This window comes from Stomoxys calcitrans, chromosome 5, assembly GCF_963082655.1.
Source record: "Stomoxys calcitrans chromosome 5, idStoCalc2.1, whole genome shotgun sequence".
Lineage (NCBI taxonomy): Eukaryota > Metazoa > Arthropoda > Insecta > Diptera > Muscidae > Stomoxys > Stomoxys calcitrans.
Window position 1 is genome coordinate 121863957 of NC_081556.1, and position 20267 is coordinate 121884223.

The following is a 20267-nucleotide window of genomic DNA, read 5'->3' on the forward strand; positions in this document are numbered from 1 at the left end:
GAAAAAGGTCGTATAAGAGCCCTTTCTACAGGGAAAAGGCAGTTTAGAACCCTTTTCATAGGAAAAGGGTAGTTTAAAAACTCTTTCCAAAGGTAAAAGGTAGTTGAAGAGCTCATTCCATAAGGAAATGGTGGTTTAAGAGCTACTATCATATGAAAAATGAAGTTTAAGAATCCTTTCAATAGAGAAAGGTTAGTTTTATTATCCTTTCCTTATTGAAAAGGAAACTTTAGTACTCTTTCCATAGCGAAAGGGAAGTTGAAGTGCTCCTTCCGTTGCGAAAGTATCCTTTTCGAAGCCAATAGAAAGTTCTAGTACGCTTTTCCTAGCCAAATAGAAGCTTTAGTACCCTCCTCGTACGGAAAGACAGTGTTAGTACTTCTTCCCTAAGAAAAGCGTAAATTAAGTACCCATTCCGTTTAGAAAATGTAGTTGAAGTAGCTTTTCAGTATGCCAAAAGACAGTTTTAGTATCTGTTTTGAGAAGAAAGAACAGTTTTAGTAACCTTTTCGCACGAAAAAGCTAGTTTTAGTAACCTTTTCGTAGGGAAAAAGTAGAATCAGTACCATTTCCTAAAAAAGCGTAGTTTTAGTACCATTTCCTCAGCAAAAGGGTAGTTTTAGTAGCATTCCCTAAGGGAGAGGACAGTTTAAGTACCCTTTCCCAAGGCAAAGAATCGTTTTAAAACCATTTCCTTAGGCAAAGGGTAGTATAAGTACCCTTTTTATGGGGAAATGTTGGTTGTAGTACCCCTCATTTGGGGAAAAGGTAGCTGTAGTACCCTTTCCTAAGGGAAAGGGTAGTTGTAGTACTAGTTTTGGTGCACTTTCATTAGGGAAAGGCTAATTGTTATATCCTTTCCTAAAGGAAAGCCTAATTGTTATACCCTTTCCTTGAGGAAAGGGTAGTTGTAGTACCCTTTCCTTAGAGAACGGGGAGTTGTAGTACCCTTTTCTTTTGGAAAGGGTATTTGTAGGACCTTTTCTTTAGGGAAAGGGTAGATGTAGTACCCTTTAGTTAGGGAAAGGGTGCTTGAAATACCCTTTCCTTCCTTAGATAAAGGGTAGTTGAAGTATCCTTTCCTTAGGGAAAGGGTAGATGTATTAGTACCCTTTCATTAGAGAAAGGGTAGTTGTAGTATCCTTTTCTAAGGGAAACGGTGGTTGCAGTAACCTTTCTTCAGGGAAAAGGGTAGTTGTAGAAACCTTTCCTTAGGGAAGAGGTAGTTGTAGTACCCTTTCTTAGGGAAAGGATCGTTTTTGTAACCTTTCGTTAGGGAAAGGGTAGTTGTAGTACCCTTTCCTTAGGAAATGGGTAGTTGTAGAACTCTTTCCTTAGGGAAAGGGTAGTTGTAGTACCCTTTCCTTAGGGAAGAGGTAGTTGTAGAACTCTTTTATAAGGGAAAGGGTAGTTATAGTAACCACTCGTTAGGGAAAGGGTATTTGCAGTACCCTTTTCTTTGGAAAAGGGTAGTTAAAATACCCTTTTCTTAGGGAAGTGGAAATTGCAGTAACCTTTCTATAGGGAAAGATAAGTTGTAGTACCCTTTCCATTGGGTAAGAGTAGTTGTAGAACCCTTTCCTTAGAGAAAGGGTAGTTGAAGTACCCTTTCCTTAGGGCAAGGGAAGTGGTTATACCCTTTCCTTACGGAAGGGGAAGTTGTAGTACCCTTTTCGTGGGAAAGTGGAAGTTGTAGGACCATTTTCTTAGGGAAGGGAAGTTCTAGGATCCTTTCCTTAGAGAAAGAGTAGATGTAGTACCCTATCCTTAGTGAAAGGGTAAATGTAGTACCCTTTCCTTTGGGAAGGGGGAGTTGTAGTACCCTTTCCTTAGTGAAGAGGTAGTAGTAGAACCCTTTTATTAGGGAAAGGGTAGTTGTAGTAACCATTCGTTTGGGAAAGGGTATTTGTACTATCGTTTTCTTTGGAAAAGGGTAGTTGAAGTACCCATTCTTTTTGGAAAGGTAGATTTGTTATCCTTTCCTCTGAGAAAAGGTTAGCTTTAGTACCCTGTTTTAGAGAAATAGTAGTATTGGTACCCTGTTTTCCAAATAGTAGTTTTAGTGGCCTTAACTTTTATTATTCATTGCAAGTCTTTTTTACGAGTGTTAAATACTGACAAAACATTTGTAAGTCAAATGCAATTGTCACTGGTATGTACAATAGAACACAATAACGGACATTGGACTCATGCTGATCTCAAATTTCATAGTTGATGACAAATGCCCTTACTGTATCAAACATCTGCATATGCGGATGACTTCAGTTTTCTTTTGGAATTCCAAATTGCTAAAGCAAAAAATGAGAATTCCTTTAAAGAAATGCACGCTGATATTAGTCATCATGCAAAAATCTTGGCAGTGGCCACGTCAAGGACTTATTATGATAATTGAGAATGCAAAAAAAAAAAAAAAAAACACCATCCATATGAATATCTTCATTCAGAAAATATTAAAAGAACAAAATCCCATATACGGAATAAAACTGAAAGGGGAGCCCCGTTTTTTTTGTGAACCAAGTCATTGTGTCTTTGGGCAAAATGAAAATAAATCAGAAGGTGGATGCAGTATGGATGCCGTATTGTGACCAATACAAAATACCGTTAAATGACATCAAAAATAAATCTGAAAAGACATAAATTGAGAGAAAAAAAAGCATCTTGCATGTTTTGTTTTAAATACAAACAAACACAGCAGGAGATGGTAAAATAACATAAGAAACAAGTAAAAACTAAAAACGAGCAAAACTAAACTTTGTATACCCTATGATACATACGAAGTCTAATTGAAAATGAAATAACTGAAATGAATTGGTCAGAATAGGCTTCAAAAGGGTCCTATGTGATGTATGGATACCAGATGTTGTCGCAGAGACACTGATGATGCAGAAAGTTGTGGACGTTAAAAACACAACATAACGCCGTAACGCAACTAGTATAAGTGCAACAGTATTGTGGCAAACTCAAAATTGTTTCAAGCTCAAATTTGCAGAAAGTTCGATTTGCCAGTGTGATGGTTCGAAGTTTGGTTTTCCCCAGAGGTTTTGATCAGCCGCTAATGTGAAATATATGAGCAAAAATGGTTGATAACCTTAACTAACATCAAAACCAAATACAAAACTAGTAAGAATTGCGCACTTTAGGGGCAGAAGAAGTAAAATAGGGAGGTCGTTTTACAGGTGTGCTGTATTAGGCTATAAACCGATTCATGCCATATTCGACACGTATGTTAAAGGTCATGAGAGAAGCCGTTGTTCAAAATTTCAGCCAAATCGGATAATACTTGCGCCCTTTAAAGGCTCAAGAAGTCAAGATCCCATATCGGTTTATAAGGCAGCTATATCAGGTTATGGAACGATTTGAACCATTCTTAATACAGTTGTTGAAAGTCATAATAAAACACCTCATGCAAAATTTTAGCTACATCGGATAATAATTGCGCCCTCTAGTGGCTCAAGAAGTCAAAACCCCAGATCGGTTTATATGACAGCTATATCAGGTTATGGACCGACTTGAACCATTCTTGATACAGTTGTTGAAAGTCATAACAAAACACCTCATGCAAAATTTTAGCTAAATCGGATAATAATTGCGCCCTCTAGTGGCTCAAGAAGTCAAAACCCCAGACCGGTTTATATGGCAGCTATATCAGGTTATGGACCGATTTGAACCATTCTTGATACAGTTGTTGAAAGTCATAATAAAACACCTCATGCAGAAGTGCAGCCAAATCGGATAGGAATTGCGAACTCTAGACGCTCAAGAAGTCAAGACCCCAGACACGTTTATATGACAGCTATATCAGGTTATGGACCGATTTCAACCATACTTAGCACAGTTGTTGAAAGTCATAATTAAACACCTCGTGCAAAATTTGAGCCAAATCGGATAAGAATTGCGCCCTCTTGCGGCTTAAGAAGTCAAGATCCCAGATCGGTTTATATGGCAGCGGGGGGGTGGAGGTTATAGAAACGTTACCAATGGAATGACGAATGTATTCTACCTCCATCGATGGCGAAGAGTATCAAAACCCTGATGTTTAAGATGAGACATTTTTGTGCACATGCGGGGGGAGCATCATTGCTTTTTTTGGCGATTGCATGCTGAAATCTATCTTTGGTTCGATTGTTCAAAACCTTGAGGTTATTGAATGAATTTCTTTTTTTGGTCTGTCTATTCACTCAGTTTTGGTCATTCCTCTGCATGGTGAATAGTTAGTTTATGAGCTGTAGAACATGTTAACGGTTTCCATTGGACATTTGCTGCTGCTGCCAATATTCAAATGAAACAATAAATTTTCGAATCTCTTGTGTTGGACTTTCTTTGTTGTTGCCTGGCTGGCGGCGACCAACATTTACACCTATTATTTGGTGTGTTTTTTTTTTCATACTAGTTTTTCGAAACTATTATTATGCGGCGTGCTTCTCAAAGCTCCAAAGAAATTATTGAATTTTTAAGGGGCGGATGAACTCATTGGCGCAAAAATGTTCTTTTTGTCTTCTAATCATCTAAAGGGAAATGAAATGCCGTTGATGTGCAAATGTTTTGGCCGCCTTCTTTGAAGGGCCTAAATCATTATGTGTGTGTGAACGGCTTTTTAGTGATTGAGGGTTTTGTGTTATTTTAATTTAGGTGTTTTTAAATCTAGTTTATGTTATGATATTCATATGTGCCTTGGAGGAAAAAGAGCTTAATTTGATATTTTTGTTTCTCAATAAAAATTTTTTGAGAAATTTTATGTGAAAACCAAATTTTGAGAAAAATTTCTATAACAAAGGAAATAAAGACAACATTTCTTTTTTATTATCATCAAATATTAATGCAAATTTCAATAAGAATCAACTAAATTCAAATCGATTCCGAAAAGAAACTTTCGAACCAAATTTTCTGACGACAAATCACCAAATTATTGCAGTATTAGTCAAAGTCGGACGAACATACGATGTACTGGAGCTATATCTCAATCTATACCGATCTCAACCAACATCGACATGCGTAGTAAATGTCATACGACACAAGTAAAAGCGTGCTTAATACGGTCAGGCCAAATCTTATATAGCCTCTAACATGGATTGCATTCGTCAAACTCTTTGCCCGATATCACTTTATAGATAAACAAAGGATAAACGATAAGAATTACTACGTTACTTCAGCTATACCAAGTAATGAACTGATTGGGATCATACTCGGTTAGGTTGTTAAAGACTAAAGTGGAATTCATTGTGCAAAATTTCAGCAAAAGTGGATAATAATTGCGCCCTCTATCGGCTTAAGAAGTCAAGATCCGATATCGGTTTATATGGGAGCTATATCTGGTTAGAAACCGATTTGAAGCATACTTAGCGTAGTTGTTATCAGTCAGAACAAACCAATTCATGCAAATTTTCACCCAAATCGGTTAATAATTGTGCCCTCTATCGACTCAAGAAGTCAAGATCCGCGGCCGGAATATATGGGAGCTATATTAGGTTATGAACCCAATTTGAACCATACTTGGTACAGTTGTTAAAAGTCAGAATAAAACAATTCATGCAAAATTCCAGCAAAATCGGATAATAATTGCGCCCTTTTGAGGCTCAAGAAGTCAATATCCAATATGGGTTTATATGGGAGCTATATCAAGTTATGAACCGTTTTGAGCCATGCCTGCCACAGTTGTTAATGGTCAAACCAAAAACTTCATGGTAAATTTCAGCACAATGAGATAATAATTGCGCCCTCTATCGGCTCAAGAAGTCAAGATCAGACATCCGTTTATATGGGAGCTATATCAGTTTGCGAACCGATATGGGCAACACTTAACGGAGTTTTGACCATCAGCAACCAAAATACTGCATGCAAAATTTCAGCCAAATCGTATCATAATTGCGCCCTCTATCGGCTCAAGAAGTCAAGATCCGAGTTCGGAACATATGGGAGCTTTATCAGGTTATGAACCAATTTGAACCATACTTGGTATAGTTGTTAACAGTCAAAACAAAACAATTCATGCAATTCGGATAATAATTACGCCCTCTATCGGTTCAAGAAGTCAAGATCCGATACAAAATTTTAATTTTGAAAAACGCCAGATCTCGGAAATGGGTGGTGCGATTTAAGCGAAATTTTGTGTGCTCCCTTATAGTAACCTGAAACCAAAATTTTGGTATCCAAATTTCGAATGAAGTACCTTGGGGGACTGACCCACCCCCAAAACCTTATAAATATATATATACTCCAATCGCGACAATATGGGACTCACATGAAAGGTATTTAAGAGTAGAAATGTATCTGATATGCAATTGTCAGACAATGTGTTTGGGGGACCACCCAACCCCCAAAACACCCCTAAATCGGACATTTTTACCGACCATGGCAATATGGGACTCAAATGAAAGGTTTTCGCAAGAAGAATACGAATATGATATCCAAATGTGGGACCAAGTTGCTGAGGTCATCCCCCTCCCAAAAACAGCCCGCAAACAGGACCTATTTACTGACCATGACAATATGGGGCTCAAATACAATAAAAGGTATTTGATGGTAGAATACGAATCTGATATCCAAATGTGGGACCAAGCGTTTGGAGGGTCACCCCTCCCAAAAACACCCCCAAAGAGGAAAAATTTGCGACCATAGCAATATGGGGCTCAAATGAAAGGTCTTTGGGAGTAAAGAACGAATTTGAGAGCAATATTAGGGAAAAGATGTCTATGGGGCATCCGCATCCCAATAACATCATCCATATAGGACGTATTTGCTGACCATTGCAATATGGGGCTCAAATAAGAGGTATTTTAAAGTAGAAAACGAATCTGATATATATGTTCAGGGCCAAGTTACTGAACCGCCGCCATGTCCCTAATTTGATAATCAATTTGGGACCAAGTTTTTGAGGGGACCGCCCCATCTCAAAAAAAAAAAAACGCCAAAGAGGACAAATGTGCGACCATAGCAATATAGGGCTCAAATGAAAGCTCCTTAGGAGTAAAGTGCGAATCTGATATCAATATTCGGGAAAAAGAGTCTTTGGGGCGTCACCCCCCCTCCCATAGCACCATCCAAATAGGACTTATTTGCTGACCATTGCAATAGGGAGCTCAAATAAGAGGTATTTTAGAGTAGAACACGAATCTGATATATGTTTTCGGGGCCAAGACACTGAGGGGGTGCCCCATCCCTCAAAACACTCCCCCCCCCACCGGTCAAGTTTGGCGAAAGTGAGAATATGGAGCTCAAATGAAAGGTATTTGGATATATTTGCTCACCATGACAATTTGGGTCTTAAAGAGAGTGTAGCTCGATATTGATAGTTTTTAGGGCCCTTATCCCAAAACAAACATATTTGCTGACTTTTGCAATAAGGGGTTTCATTTTGAGGCCAATGGCAATATGGGTTTAAATAAATGGTATTTGAGAGAAGAGCGCAATGCTGATATTTTTTCAGGGCCAAGTATCTGGGGGATACCCTCACGTATGAAAACATCCCTAAATCGGATATCATGAGAATATCGGACTTAAATTAAGTCTTTCAAGAATGGAGTACATTTTGCATACAAACCCAAATGACCCTAAACCTTCTGAGAGAATTAGCCAAGCGATATACATTTACCATTTTCGTAGCATGCTATTCACTAAGGTGGAGGCCACCGTAGCGCAGAGGTTAGCATGCCCGCCTATGACGCTGAACGCCTGGGTTCGAATCCTGGCGAGACCATCAGACAAATCTTCAGCGATGGTTTTCCCCTCTCAATGCTGGCAACATTTGTGAGGTTCTATGCCATGTAAAACTTCTCTCCAAAAAGGTGTCGCACTGCGGCACGCCGTTCGGACTCGGCTATAAAAAGTAGGCCCTTTATCATTGAGCCTTAAACTTGAATCGGACTGCACTCATTGATATGTGAGAAGATTTCCCCTGTTCCTTAGTGGAATGTTCATGGGCAAAATTTGCATTTTGGTATTCACTAAAAGCTCTTTAATTGTCGAAAAAAAATATTCAAAGGATAATTTTGTTCCATATAAAGTAAAAGTACACACAGGGGAGCGGGCCCGGTTCACCTACTTATATTATTGTATATAGTCAGCTCCGCCTGACTTTTGCTTTCCTCCTCCTTTCCTCACTGGTTCTTATTTTAATCATATTATTCCTTATAAATATGTATTGCCATATTTCTTATGATCTTTGTCTGTCTATTCATGGCAGAAAAAGAACGCCATTATCGCCCTGAATTGATTTTTAATTTCTTAAGTCAATAAATCTAGTTTCTCAACACATTGGCCACATCATAATCATACGAATCATTATCGTTGCCCTCCTTTTTTGGTGTTTGTTTGGCCGCCAAGAATAATTTATCGCCCTGAATGGATATTTAATTTTTAAGCCAATTTGTATTTGTGTGATGTCAATTCTCCCAAAAACTTTACACACCCACACTGAGAGCCAAGCGATGATATGAAACTGAATATTGGCAAAATTTTTACGTAATTTTTCAAAATGAAGCCACGCTTATGGTTTTTGCAAATACTCTCTGATTCTTTAGTTTGAGGTCATTTATCAAAATCCCCCGAAAACTAAAAAAACAAAAATTAACGAAAATCGAAAATGATATGCTTGAGGTGTTATTGCCCGTTTTGCTTTTCTACACTTTTTTTTCTACTAGTGGTTCTTGAACCATGGTTCAAATGGCTGTTGGGTTTTGGCGACCCCTTTTGCAAAAAGTCAAGAGAAGAAATCCCTTTTAAATCGATCTTTAATATTTTTTTTTTTTTTTTTTTGAGAACATTAATCGAATCACATTTGCCTTGCCATAAATCGAACTTTAAACAAAGTCCATGATGGATTATTTTAAAGAGATACGAGTATAGCAGCCATGGCTTTAACAATAGACTCAGGATGATGTAGAAAAACGCCAAATTTTTTGGCTATAAAAACCAAAAAAAATCAAAGCTGAATTTTTGTTTGCTTTTGGTTTCTTGTTGCCGGCTTTTTGTTGTTTTTTGGCCTCAAGCGAAATATAAAATCGGTATCATTTTGAAGTTCGAATCCATTCAAAAGCAATTCCAAATTCATCGCTGGTTTTTGCGGCAAAATATTAACACTTTTGTTGTTGCTTTTGTTTTTTTTATTTTTGGCCGGTGCGGTGGTGTTATTTTTGTTTTTTTTTTTATTCTGTGATGAGAGAGTTTATGGGTTAATGAACTGCCAACTGTTAGCTGTCGATGAACGAAATAGCCGCACAGAATCTTCTGAAGCTGCTGCTGCTTCTGCCGCTGCTTCACAAGTACAAAAGGCAGTCTATGTCTATCAAAAATGTCTTAAACTTAACTCAGGTCTATGTCAAGAGGTTGTAGAGAAAATGCCTGGAATGTTCAGGCAACAAACAAAGAATTATGTCCGTCCGTCTATCCCTCCGGCTGTCTGTCTATCCTTTCATTTCAATATTTTCTTGCTTCAAAATTTTAAATATTTGCCAAAAATTACTCATATAACTTTATTGTTATTAAAGCTTAACCTTTTTTATTGAAATTATCTACATATTGCTTGGCTTTCTTTTGTTCCTTTTGTTGACTTGCTTTGGCCAAAAATATTCCAAAAATTCTTAGCAGTTGTTTTTATCCAGAGTTCTGTTCTTAATGTGGCGGGTTTCATTTGAAACTCCCTATAGAATAAATAATAATTATAAACAATACTCTTCGCCACATGCTTATTGCTGGTTATTAAATTCCTCCAAATAAAAGCCAAAAACAACATAGCAGCTACAACATTTTTAGAAAACAGTAAACACCCATGATATTTCCATTAACTAGTGTTATGTGTGTCCCAAATTCCTTAGATAATTGAATCGAGAGCTTATTTTTCATATATACATGAGGAATAATTTCATAATTATTAGGTAGGTTCAGTCTTCATTAGGGCGGGCAACCTTTGTTTGCGGCTGATAAGTGAACAGTAGGCGGACTATTAAAGCGCCGTCCACCAGACTACAATACCATATAGCTTTATAGATCTGACAAAGACAGTATACAGTCAATGCATGAAATCACTTTTAAACTCCCAAATTTTGCCAATGGCCCTCAACCACCAAACTCTAATCCTCAGATTTTTCACCACTGTTGCATTGGCATCAACAGGATTTCATTTCCACAAGACTCGTTCGATCTAGTCAAGAATAGAGCTGGAAAACTATCGATAATCAGACAGTATGCAGTCAATTCCTGAAACCACTTTTAAACTCCCAAATTTTGCCAATGGCTCTCAACCATCAAACTCTAATCCTCAGATTTTTCACCACTGTTGCATTGGCATCATCGATTCTCCGGACAGGATTTCATTTCCACAAGAATCGTTCGATCTAGTCAAGAATAGAGCTGGCAAACTATCGATAATCACAACATTCGATAATTCGATAGTTTTAATAAAGATTATCGATAGTATCGATACTGTCGTTAATTTCCCATCACCTATATTGCAGACGTAAATGAGAAGTAAAGGGTGATTTTTTTGAGGTTAGGATTTTCATGCATTAGTATTTGACAGATCACGTGGGATTTCAGACATGGTGTCAAAGAGAAAGATGCTCAGTATGCTTTGACATTTCATCATGAATAGACTTACTAACGAGCAACGCTTGCAAATCATTGAATTTTATTACCAAAATCAGTGTTCGGTTCGAAATGTGTTCATTCACCGTTCAGCGATGAGGCTCATTTCTGGTTGAATGGCTACGTAAATAAGCAAAATTGCCGCATTTGGAGTGAAGAGCAACCAGAAGCCGTTCAAGAACTGCCCATGCATCCCGAAAAATGCACTGTTTGGTGTGGTTTGTACGCTGGTGGAATCATTGGACCGTATTTTTTCTAAGATGCTGTTGGACGCAACGTTACGGTGAATGAACACATTTCGAACCGAACACTGATTTTGGTAATAAAATTCAATGATTTGCAAGCGTTGCTCGTTAGTAAGTCTATTCATGATGAAATGTCAAAGCATACTGAGCATCTTTCTCTTTGACACCATGTCTGAAATCCCACGTGATCTGTCAAATACTAATGCATGAAAATCCTAACCTCAAAAAAATCACCCTTTACAAATCAGGAAATCGATTTATATTTTGGGTTGCCCAAAAAGTAATTGCGGATTTTTCATATAATCGGCGTTGACAATTTTTTTCACAGCTTGTGACTCTGTAATTGCATTCTTTCTTCTGTCACTTATCAACTGTAACTTTTAGCTTGCTTTAGAAAAAAAGTGTAAAAAAAGTATATTTGAATAAAGTTCATTCTAAGTTTTATTAAATATTTACTTTCTTTTAAAAAATCCGCAATTACTTTTTGGGCAACCCAATAGAATCAATATCAATGCACAGACCAAATAAAACCAAGGTTCATAAAGTCAGTGGGAAATCATGAGAGAAGTCATTGTACAAAATGTTACCCTAATCGGATGAAAATTGCGCCCTCTATAGGCGCAATATATCTTAAAGAATATATTCAGTGTCTGATTGCTTATGTTTATTTAGTTTTGCAAAAAATTTAGCTCTTGCGATAGTATCCTTCGGAAAAATGCAAATGCAAATTTTGCCCATGAACATTTCACTAAGGAACGGGGGCACATTTCTCACATATCAATGAGTGCAGTCCGCTTCAAATTTAAGCTCAATGATAAGGGGCCTCCTTTTTATAGCCGAGTCCGAAAGGCGTGCCGCAGTGCGACACATCTTTGAAGAGAAGTTTTAACATGGCATAGTACCTCACAAATGTTGCCAACATTAGAAGGGGAAAACCACCACTGAAAAATTTTTTCTGATGGTCTCGCCAGGATTCGAACCCAGGCGTTCAGCGTCATAGGCGGACATGCTAACCTCTGCGCTACGGTGGCTTCCCATCGGAAAAATTTCAATCGATATTCAGTCAAAAAATTACATATAGATAATATCGATAGTGCCATCGATATTTTGCCAGCTCTAGTCATGAAGAGTTTCCTTACACATACAGGGGAGGTTGGGAAAGCAGTCGCAATATTCTCTTTCAAATACATTTGCTATACGCTTGAGGTGTGGACAAGTCCTTTTCATGTATTTCCCCAAAAGCTGTGTTCGAAGTACCTTCGGAGTTTCTCCTATCTCGATAATGGACACCTCAAGCCTAATCCCCAGAATGGCCCATTTACACGTGGATTGTAGAGTGTCTGAACTTTCCGCTCCGCTTTTGATCGATTTAAGCGGAATCCCATTTCCAGCAATGCGCCAGATAAGAGACCACCGTAGCGCAGAGGTAAGCATGTCGTTTAATGACGCTGAATGCCTGGGCTTCAATCCAAGCGGGACCATCAGAAAAAATTTTCAGTGGTGGTCTTCCCCTCCTAATGCTGGCAACATATGCCATGCAAAAAATTAATCACTCGCACTGTGGCATGCCGTTCTGACTCGGTTATAAAAAAGAGGCCCCTAATCATTGAGCTTTAAACTTAAATCGGCCTGCACTCATTGATATGTGAGAAGTTTACCCCTGTTCCTTAGTGGAATGTTCATGGGCTAAATTTCCAAATTAACTTCTGAGCAACTGCTGAATTAACACCTGAGTCCCCAACCCCATCTCTTCTAACCGCCTTCAACCACACCGTGTTGTATCTGTAGGACACAAATCCCTTAGACTTGTTGAAGTTTCAAGGAAGCCGGAGCTGAGTACAAATACTCCTCACAGCACGGGATAGCTTGAGCACCACACAGGCCGGACATTGAGATCCGAACTGTGTGGTGTTCATTGCTGTCACGAGAAGCTTAGCTGCGAGATATCGGGCGCGTCCACAGATAGCCGATAGAGAAATGCTCCATACGGAATAGCTGCAATGGCAGCCGCGGACAATCAGCGGTATCTATACTCCTTCAGCCACACCGTGTTGTATCTGTAGGACCCAAATCTCTTAGACTTGTTGAGGTTTAAGGAAGCCGGACCTGAGTACAAATACTCTTCCCAGCACGGGATAGCTGTGAGCACCACACAGGCTGGAACATTGAGGTGCGATTTGTGTGGTGTTCATTGCTGTCACGAGAAGCTTAGCTGCGAGTTACCGGGCGCGTCCACAGATGGCGGATAGTAAAATGCTCGATAAGGAGTAGCTGCAATGGCAGCCGCGGACAATCAGCAGTATCGAGCGGAGAGTCTCAGTGAGAGGCCGGGCGGCATCGGCTCTTGCACAAATACTGGGTGCCTATGATGCTCGATATGACAAGGCGAATTATTGGCGTCTTTAAATGGCCACCACCTGCGGCGACCGGGAACAGGTGGCCCCACCTCTACACGAAAATGTGACTACAGCAACAAAAATTGCATGTCTCCTATTCTCATCGGCTTCTTCTAATCTGTCAAACGGTGGTAGAAAAAAATGCGATTCTAGTTCTTTAGTCTGTCAAGTATGAATAAGGGTTCGCAATCACTATTTTGATATCCATGCGTGTGATATTGACCGTGAAGGGAAGCTGGGTGACAATATTAGACCAGTAGAACAAAACCCTAAGTGGGTTTCGAGTTCTCAGGCACAAATTTTTTTGGGTCTTTCTAATATGAAATAAATGGAATGAACATAGGTCTATACGCCTGTTCAGCGTGACTTAAGGCTGGGACGGCCCAAGGACCAAATTTAAATATCGTATACGTACTCTAATGCCAACTACTTTTCATTTAAGTTTCATATTGAACTGATTTGGGTTTTCGGGTGAGGTTCTGGGGTGTTTTCGGGTGAGGCCGCCCTTAGCCCAAAAGGATATATGTCGGATATAAGGGAGACTCTTCGTTATTGGCCGTATTAAAAAAAAGTTTGGTCCGTGAACGCTTAACCACATTTTCATGTGGAGGTGGCAATCCACGTCAAGATCTTGAAGGTGAGCAAGCCCGCCGCGGGAACAAGGTGGCCATAGGTTATTTAAAGGCGGCAATAACTCGCCTTGTCATATCGAGCATCATAGACACTCAGTATTAATGCAAGAGGCGGTGCCGCCCGACCTCTCACTGAGAATCTCCACTCGATCCTGCTGATTGTCCACGACTGTCGTTGCAGCTTCTCCGTATGGAGCATTCCACTATCCACAACCTGTGGACGCGCCCGGTAGCTCGCAGCTAAGGTTCTGGTGATAGCAATGAACACCACACACATCGGACTTCAAGGTTCTGGCCCGTGCGGTGGTGACTGCTGTCCCGTGTCGGGATTCTACTTACTAACAAGTAAAATCGTGATAAGTTCGGTCGGGCCGAATCTTGATACGCTAATAAAGTATCCTTATTAACTGAGTTTGTATTTGAATTATTTAGGTCTCAAAAGTCATATCGGTACTTAGGGGGACCTGTACCTGTTCGGATAAAACTTGAAACTGATGTTGTAAGTCATAAAATAGGTCTATGGGCTGGATTTCAGCCAAATCGGATGAAATTGGCATGGATGTTGAGAGTCATAACACAAGTATTTTTTCCAAATTTCAGCCCCATCGGATGATAATTGAGGCTTCCAAGGGCTTAAGAATTCAAACCCGGGGATCGGTTAATCTAGGGGCTATATCTGTTTATAGGTCGATTCGGATCGTACTTGGCATGGATGTTGAAAGCCGTGACTCAAGTCTTTGTTCAAAATTTTAGCTAAATCGGATGAAAATTGAGGCTTCTAGGGGCCCAAGAAATGAAATCGGGGGATTGGTTTATATGGGGGCTATATCTGTTTATAGATTGATTCGTATCATAATTGGCTGAAAGTCATAACAGAAGTTTTTGTTCCACAGGTGTCCTTTTCCTTGGCAGAAGCATATTCCAGATTAACTCAAAGCCAATTACTGGCTTTGGTGTATGCTCGGATTGTACGAATTAATACCTACACTAGGTTAGACGATGTGAACATTTTAAAGGGCGATTCACGTTTATTGTTCTTGGGATTGTAGTGAGCAAAAAAATCCACTAGACCATACGTCTACGGTGAAAATCGAGCTTCCAGATTTTTGCTTGGCTCCGCGAACGAGTAGATCGGATTCAAAGTCAGACCCAATGGATCGTCAATGAGAATACGAAAAAGAGAGGGAGAAAGGACAGAGTCTTGTAGTACTCCAGCGGTCAATCTATATTCGTAAGATGAGAACCCATCTATAACAACTCTTAAAGTGCGATCTTTAAGAAAGCTCTATATTAATTGAGCGAAGTCATTACCCACACCCAAAGCGACAAGCTTTGAAAGAAGTACACCGTGCCAGACCCTTTCAAATGTATATCCAGAGACAAATGCATATCTTACTCTCACCAAACTGGAGAATAGGGCGACTCCAATATTCCGACAGGAATGATCACCTGTGGAGCGATGTCTGCGAAACGCATATTGTCGGTCGCTAAAAAGACCATTGGACTCTATGTATCTCTTAAGATGGTGATTAACCCACCCTTTTTGGGGTTAGGCTGCATGTTCGCAAACTTCCAACGCGCCGCGAAAACCCTAGCATGGGGAGCATGGTTGAGAGGACTGCCTAACGGACGAGCGAGCGTCGAAGAACACTTGCATAGAACAACCCGGGGATTTATTTACGTCGAGATCCGCAAGAACCCTCTACGCGGCTCTACGTGTTCGGAAATATATCTGAGGCATGGAACTACAATAGATACGTCTTCAATAACGGGGAGTGGTTGATCGCTTTCCGGCGGGGAAGAATTTCCCGCAAACATGCCAGGCAGCAGATTAGCCTTTTCAACCGGCTCAGTGAATATCTGGTCGTCTTAAATGAGAGTCAGGATAGCCGATGAGTTTCCCTTCACTTTTTTCGCAAACGACCAAAAGCTCCTACTTCCCCTTGAAGAAGGAAGAAGAAGAAGGAACTTTTTATGTAGACGCTGTTCGTGCAGAAACTTTCGCGTCTTAGTACTCTGGCACACGAAGTTCTTGTCTGTTTGCGCAGCAACTCATTATTGCCATTTTTATTTAAACGCCAATTTCTGAATGCCTCCTCTTTTGATCTGAAGGCATTCCTGCACTTCTGCTTAAACCAGCTTCTGTCCTTTGATTTAACCGAAATTATCTTAGTTGGAACAAATATTCCAATTAAAATTACTTTCTCCATGACAAAAAAAACACATCCCTTCCACTCAAGGACTCAACAAAGGAATAGAAATTAGTAACTAAAACGGTAAAAGAATCATATTTTGCTGTAAACCGAAACCTTTTACTGGAATAAATTTTTACAATTTACTGTAAGTGAACGTCGGACCCAGGGACGTAGCAAGGATTTAATTTTGGGGGAGGGCCACATAAAAATTACAAAACAATAATAAGTACGTATATGCGCTAACATTCGAAAAATAGAAATGTTGGCTTCATACATGATCAGACCCGATTTTCGGGTGAGTGGTCTCCCGAGTTCCACGTGCTTTCTCCATATTGTTTACCCATACTACCCCTAGATAAATCTAAACGCTTCTCATTTTTATTATTGTTGTTCTCTATATGCTGATCCCAAGGGTTTAGGGGAAAAAGGAGGTAGCTGTACAAAATTCTTTAGGTGCTGAAAGTTTCCCCTGTGTTTAATAGAACGTTCATGGGCAAATTTACATTTTGCCTGCAAAAATGCTTGATAACTTATAAGTACCCAGAGAGAAAGTGCATTGAAGCCTGTCTTCTTCGGGCGGGTGTTACTGATCAGAGAAGAGGAAGAGGTCATGAGGAATCACATTAGGTCACATGATGGCCTACGCGGAAGATAACACTAAAATCTTGGCGTCATCCTCTTCCAACCTCCCCTAACCTATTTACTACCTATTACGAGGTATAGAGATATTCTTGCGAAGCAAAACAAAGAGCAACTCTATTGTTCAGCAAATAATTAGAAATTCCTTACTAAGCGGTAAAAGAATCATATTTTGCTGTAAACCAAACATTTTTACTGAAAAATATTCCGGATTTACTGTACATTCTAGAAAAATAGAAGATAAGGGGAAGATAAAAAGTGTTCTTCACTCACCTGTATTGAACCAGCCACTGAAGCTGAGGAAAAACTCATGTTACTCGATTCCTGTGTGGGCGATAGACGCTTGCTGCGATGTTGCATTAATTCATTAAAATTTGAGCTATCCTTAAAGGATTTATTTAATAATTTTCTCGATTCACTGTTGCTGCTACTGTTGATGTTATTATTTAAATTTATGTTATTGCTATTGTTGTTGCTGTTTTTATTATGGTTGTTGTTGTTATTATTCATAATATCAATGTGTTCGTTATCAGCGGGGGTTTGTGGCATGGCTAAATTATTATTATTGTTGTTGTTATTATTGCTATTATTATTCATGTTGTTGCTGTTGTTGTTATTGTTATTATTATTATTATTGGCCATAGTTGTTGTGACTGGCAAGGAAATGGATGCTGAAGCTGTTGGAGATGATGATGATGAAGTGGATGTGGATGTGGATGATGCTGCAGACAATGGTGCAGTTATGGTTAAATTCATTTTATTATTGGCAAGTGAAGGTAAATCGCTATTGGAGGAGTTATTATTCGAAGCTGATGAGGATGATAACGATGATATGGAGGAGGCGTTGCCTATGCTGGCACTCCCACTATTGCCTGTTAGGCTAGTGGGGGGCAAAGAATTGCTTGCAACACTGGCTGCGACATTTGTGGCAGTAGCCGCCATGACCGGATGTAAGCCAAATTGATAACGATTAGTGGTGGTGCTGATGGTATTGTATTGATTGTTAATCTGTTGAAGTTGCTGTTGGCTGTTATAATTATTTTTGTTGTTCAAATTCTCTGGATGTTGATGATGACGATAATGATTTCGCATTTTTCATACACTTCAAAATTTTTTCCACAAATATTTCTTTTTTTTATTTTCAAATTAAATTTTACACGTTTTTATTATTAATTCTTTTTCACATTAGCTTTGTTTGTTTGTCGATTTTTTTTTATAACTTTCAGTTAACTAAACTTTTTGGCAAAGACAACAGCTAGCAAGTTGGCTAAAGAAAAACAACTTTGTGGGGTTTTTACACATAATGACATTTTAAAAATCAAAGGGTTTTATAACTTGTTGATTTTTCGGTAAATTTTTGTGTTGGCAGCTTGAAAAACTCAACAAAAATTTATTAATTTATAAATAATTAAATTCACAACACAGTGGCCGCCACATTGATACGTTCGCAAAAAAAAAACTGGGCAACTAAAATGTAATAAATAAACTATGGGAATATACACCACACCATATTTTTTCTCTTTCTTTTGTTTTGTACGTGATTTACATATTTGCCATTGTCATTGTTGTCTTGCTGAAGTCCCTCCTCTACACTTCACTTGATTTTGTGTAAGATCTGCAATGAGATGAGAGCAAAAAAAAATAACAATAAAAATGAAAATGCAACACATTGTAAAATAAAAATCTGTAGTGTTATATAAAATTTTTCACAATAAACTTGACTTGATTAATGAATGAAGTTTAAAGTTACAGTAGTTTGTTAAAAATGTCAATTTTGTCACACAGTGAATTAAATTATCTTGTATGTTTCTCATGTAATTTGACTCTTTTCAATCTTTGTTTTTGTGTAGAGCACCAATCGTGTTTTATTGCGAGATATATAGTTTTTTTCCCCCTCTGTTTCACATTTAATTTGCCCTTTTTATTGGATGTACATGAGTCATTGATAAATTGAAAGTGTAAGATTTAGCAAAAAAATCAATGAGAAAAAATTGCCTAAATTGAAAGACAACCATGTATGAGTTTGAAGTTCATATTTCTTATCTGAATGACATCGTAAAATATTTCTGACAACGCAACAGAAAAAAACTATTGTGACAAAAAACGGAAGTAGTAAAACGTGATTGGTGCCAATTTGTTAAACATTTTTTTAATTAGAGATAAAAAATGTATTTGTGATATAACTGAAATTCAAAACAAAAACCTAATTAGTATTTAAGTCAATGTAATGTTATAAAAAAAACCAAGAATGAATTTTCCTAAAAAAAAAGAACAAGTAAGGAAAGCAAAAAATCGGGCGGTGTCGACTATATAACCTACCTAACCTACAAGAGGAAATTTAGAGCTATATTTCATTCTGAAATAAATTTGATGCACTCCGATGGAGGTTTTCAGGTAGGATTTTCGAATTGTTTTATATCCGTATAAAATTTCAAGTTCTAAAAGTGAACATCGAACAATATATATATTAGGATGATGACTTTCTTTACCTTTTTTTCTTAAAAAATATTTGCTGTTCCACGAATGAATACACTTTTGCCTATTACTGACTAAAATAACGTTAATTTCATTTAAATATTAAAAAGGTCACCCACAAACCATATGTTTTTATAAAAAAGGTTTTGAATTTTTTCTTTTTGTTTTTTAAATCATACAAATCCAAGAAGCAACAATGTATATTAAGTTTTATAACTTTTACGAAAAGCCACATATCCTATGAGAAAAAAGATATTGATCGTAAAAATCGACTTAAATACTTCGTTTTTATTCATAACTAACTGTACCCGGTCCGTTTTGCTGCGCCTTCATTGGCACCACCCGTTTCTTACTTACTACCATATATATCTACCCAGTACAATTTGTTTATCCACTACCAAATTCCTTTTATTGAACCCTATACAGCCATGATTGACAAATATTCACAATTTAAGAGGTGTTTTGAGGGGTAGGTAACCTCCTATCATTTTTAATACCATATTCGTTATGTACTCCCGAGACCCTTTTAATTGAGTCCCATATTGTCATGATGGTCTAAAATGCCTTTTGGACGGTTTCGGGGCTGCCCCCTTGGAAGGTACACCCAATTTCTAATATTCGATAATCATATTCGTTCTGTACTCTCGAATAGCTTTCGTTGGAGTCCCATATGGTGCCGATCGGACCACTTTTGATTTTAGGCGGTTTTGGGCTTGGGACGGCTCCCTAGATATTTGGATCCAATTTTTATTCTACTCCCGAAAACCTCTGACCGATCGGTCCACTTTGATTTTTGGGGTTTGGGCGGCTCGCTAGGTACTTGGACCCAACTTTTAATACCATATTTATACTCTACTTCCAAATCTGATATAGCTGTCATATAAACCGACTTCCCGATTTGATTTTTTGAGCCTCTGGAGGGGGCAATTATTATTCTATTTGTCTGAAATTTTGGAGGTGGTGTTTTTCTATGACTGTTGTTTTTTTTATTTAAAAAAGTTTTTAATTTAATTTTATTGACAAATGGGATCTATGGTAGAGAGTATATAAGATTCGGCACTGCCGAACTTAGCACACTTTTACTTGTTAATACCATATTCGAACTAT

The 20267-nt window shown here is 38.4% G+C and overlaps 2 protein-coding genes across 3 annotated transcripts in view; both read right to left on the reverse strand.

Moving 5' to 3' along the window:
• The window catches only part of LOC106088268 (protein Shroom), a 358904-nt gene that overhangs the window by 270292 nt on the left and 68345 nt on the right, over positions 1 to 20267 (reverse strand). Inside the window, exons 2-3 of one of the 2 annotated variants that reach the window (XM_059368428.1) lie at positions 17787 to 18300; positions 16959 to 17236 (exon numbers count right to left, since the gene is read on the reverse strand). In XM_059368428.1, coding sequence (XP_059224411.1) covers positions 16959 to 17234 — 276 coding nt within the window. In that variant the 5' untranslated portion in view covers positions 17235 to 17236; positions 17787 to 18300. The remainder of the gene's footprint in view (positions 1 to 16958; positions 17237 to 17786; positions 18301 to 20267) is intronic. The other variant, XM_059368429.1, reaches the window with a different exon arrangement.
• Positions 17275 to 17777, reverse strand: LOC131997979 (uncharacterized). Its single transcript, XM_059369925.1, has 2 exons — positions 17340 to 17777; positions 17275 to 17289 (listed from the first exon to the last, which is right to left on the reverse strand). The coding sequence occupies exons 1-2, from the start codon at positions 17775 to 17777 to the stop codon at positions 17275 to 17277; spliced, it is 453 nt and encodes a 150-aa protein (XP_059225908.1).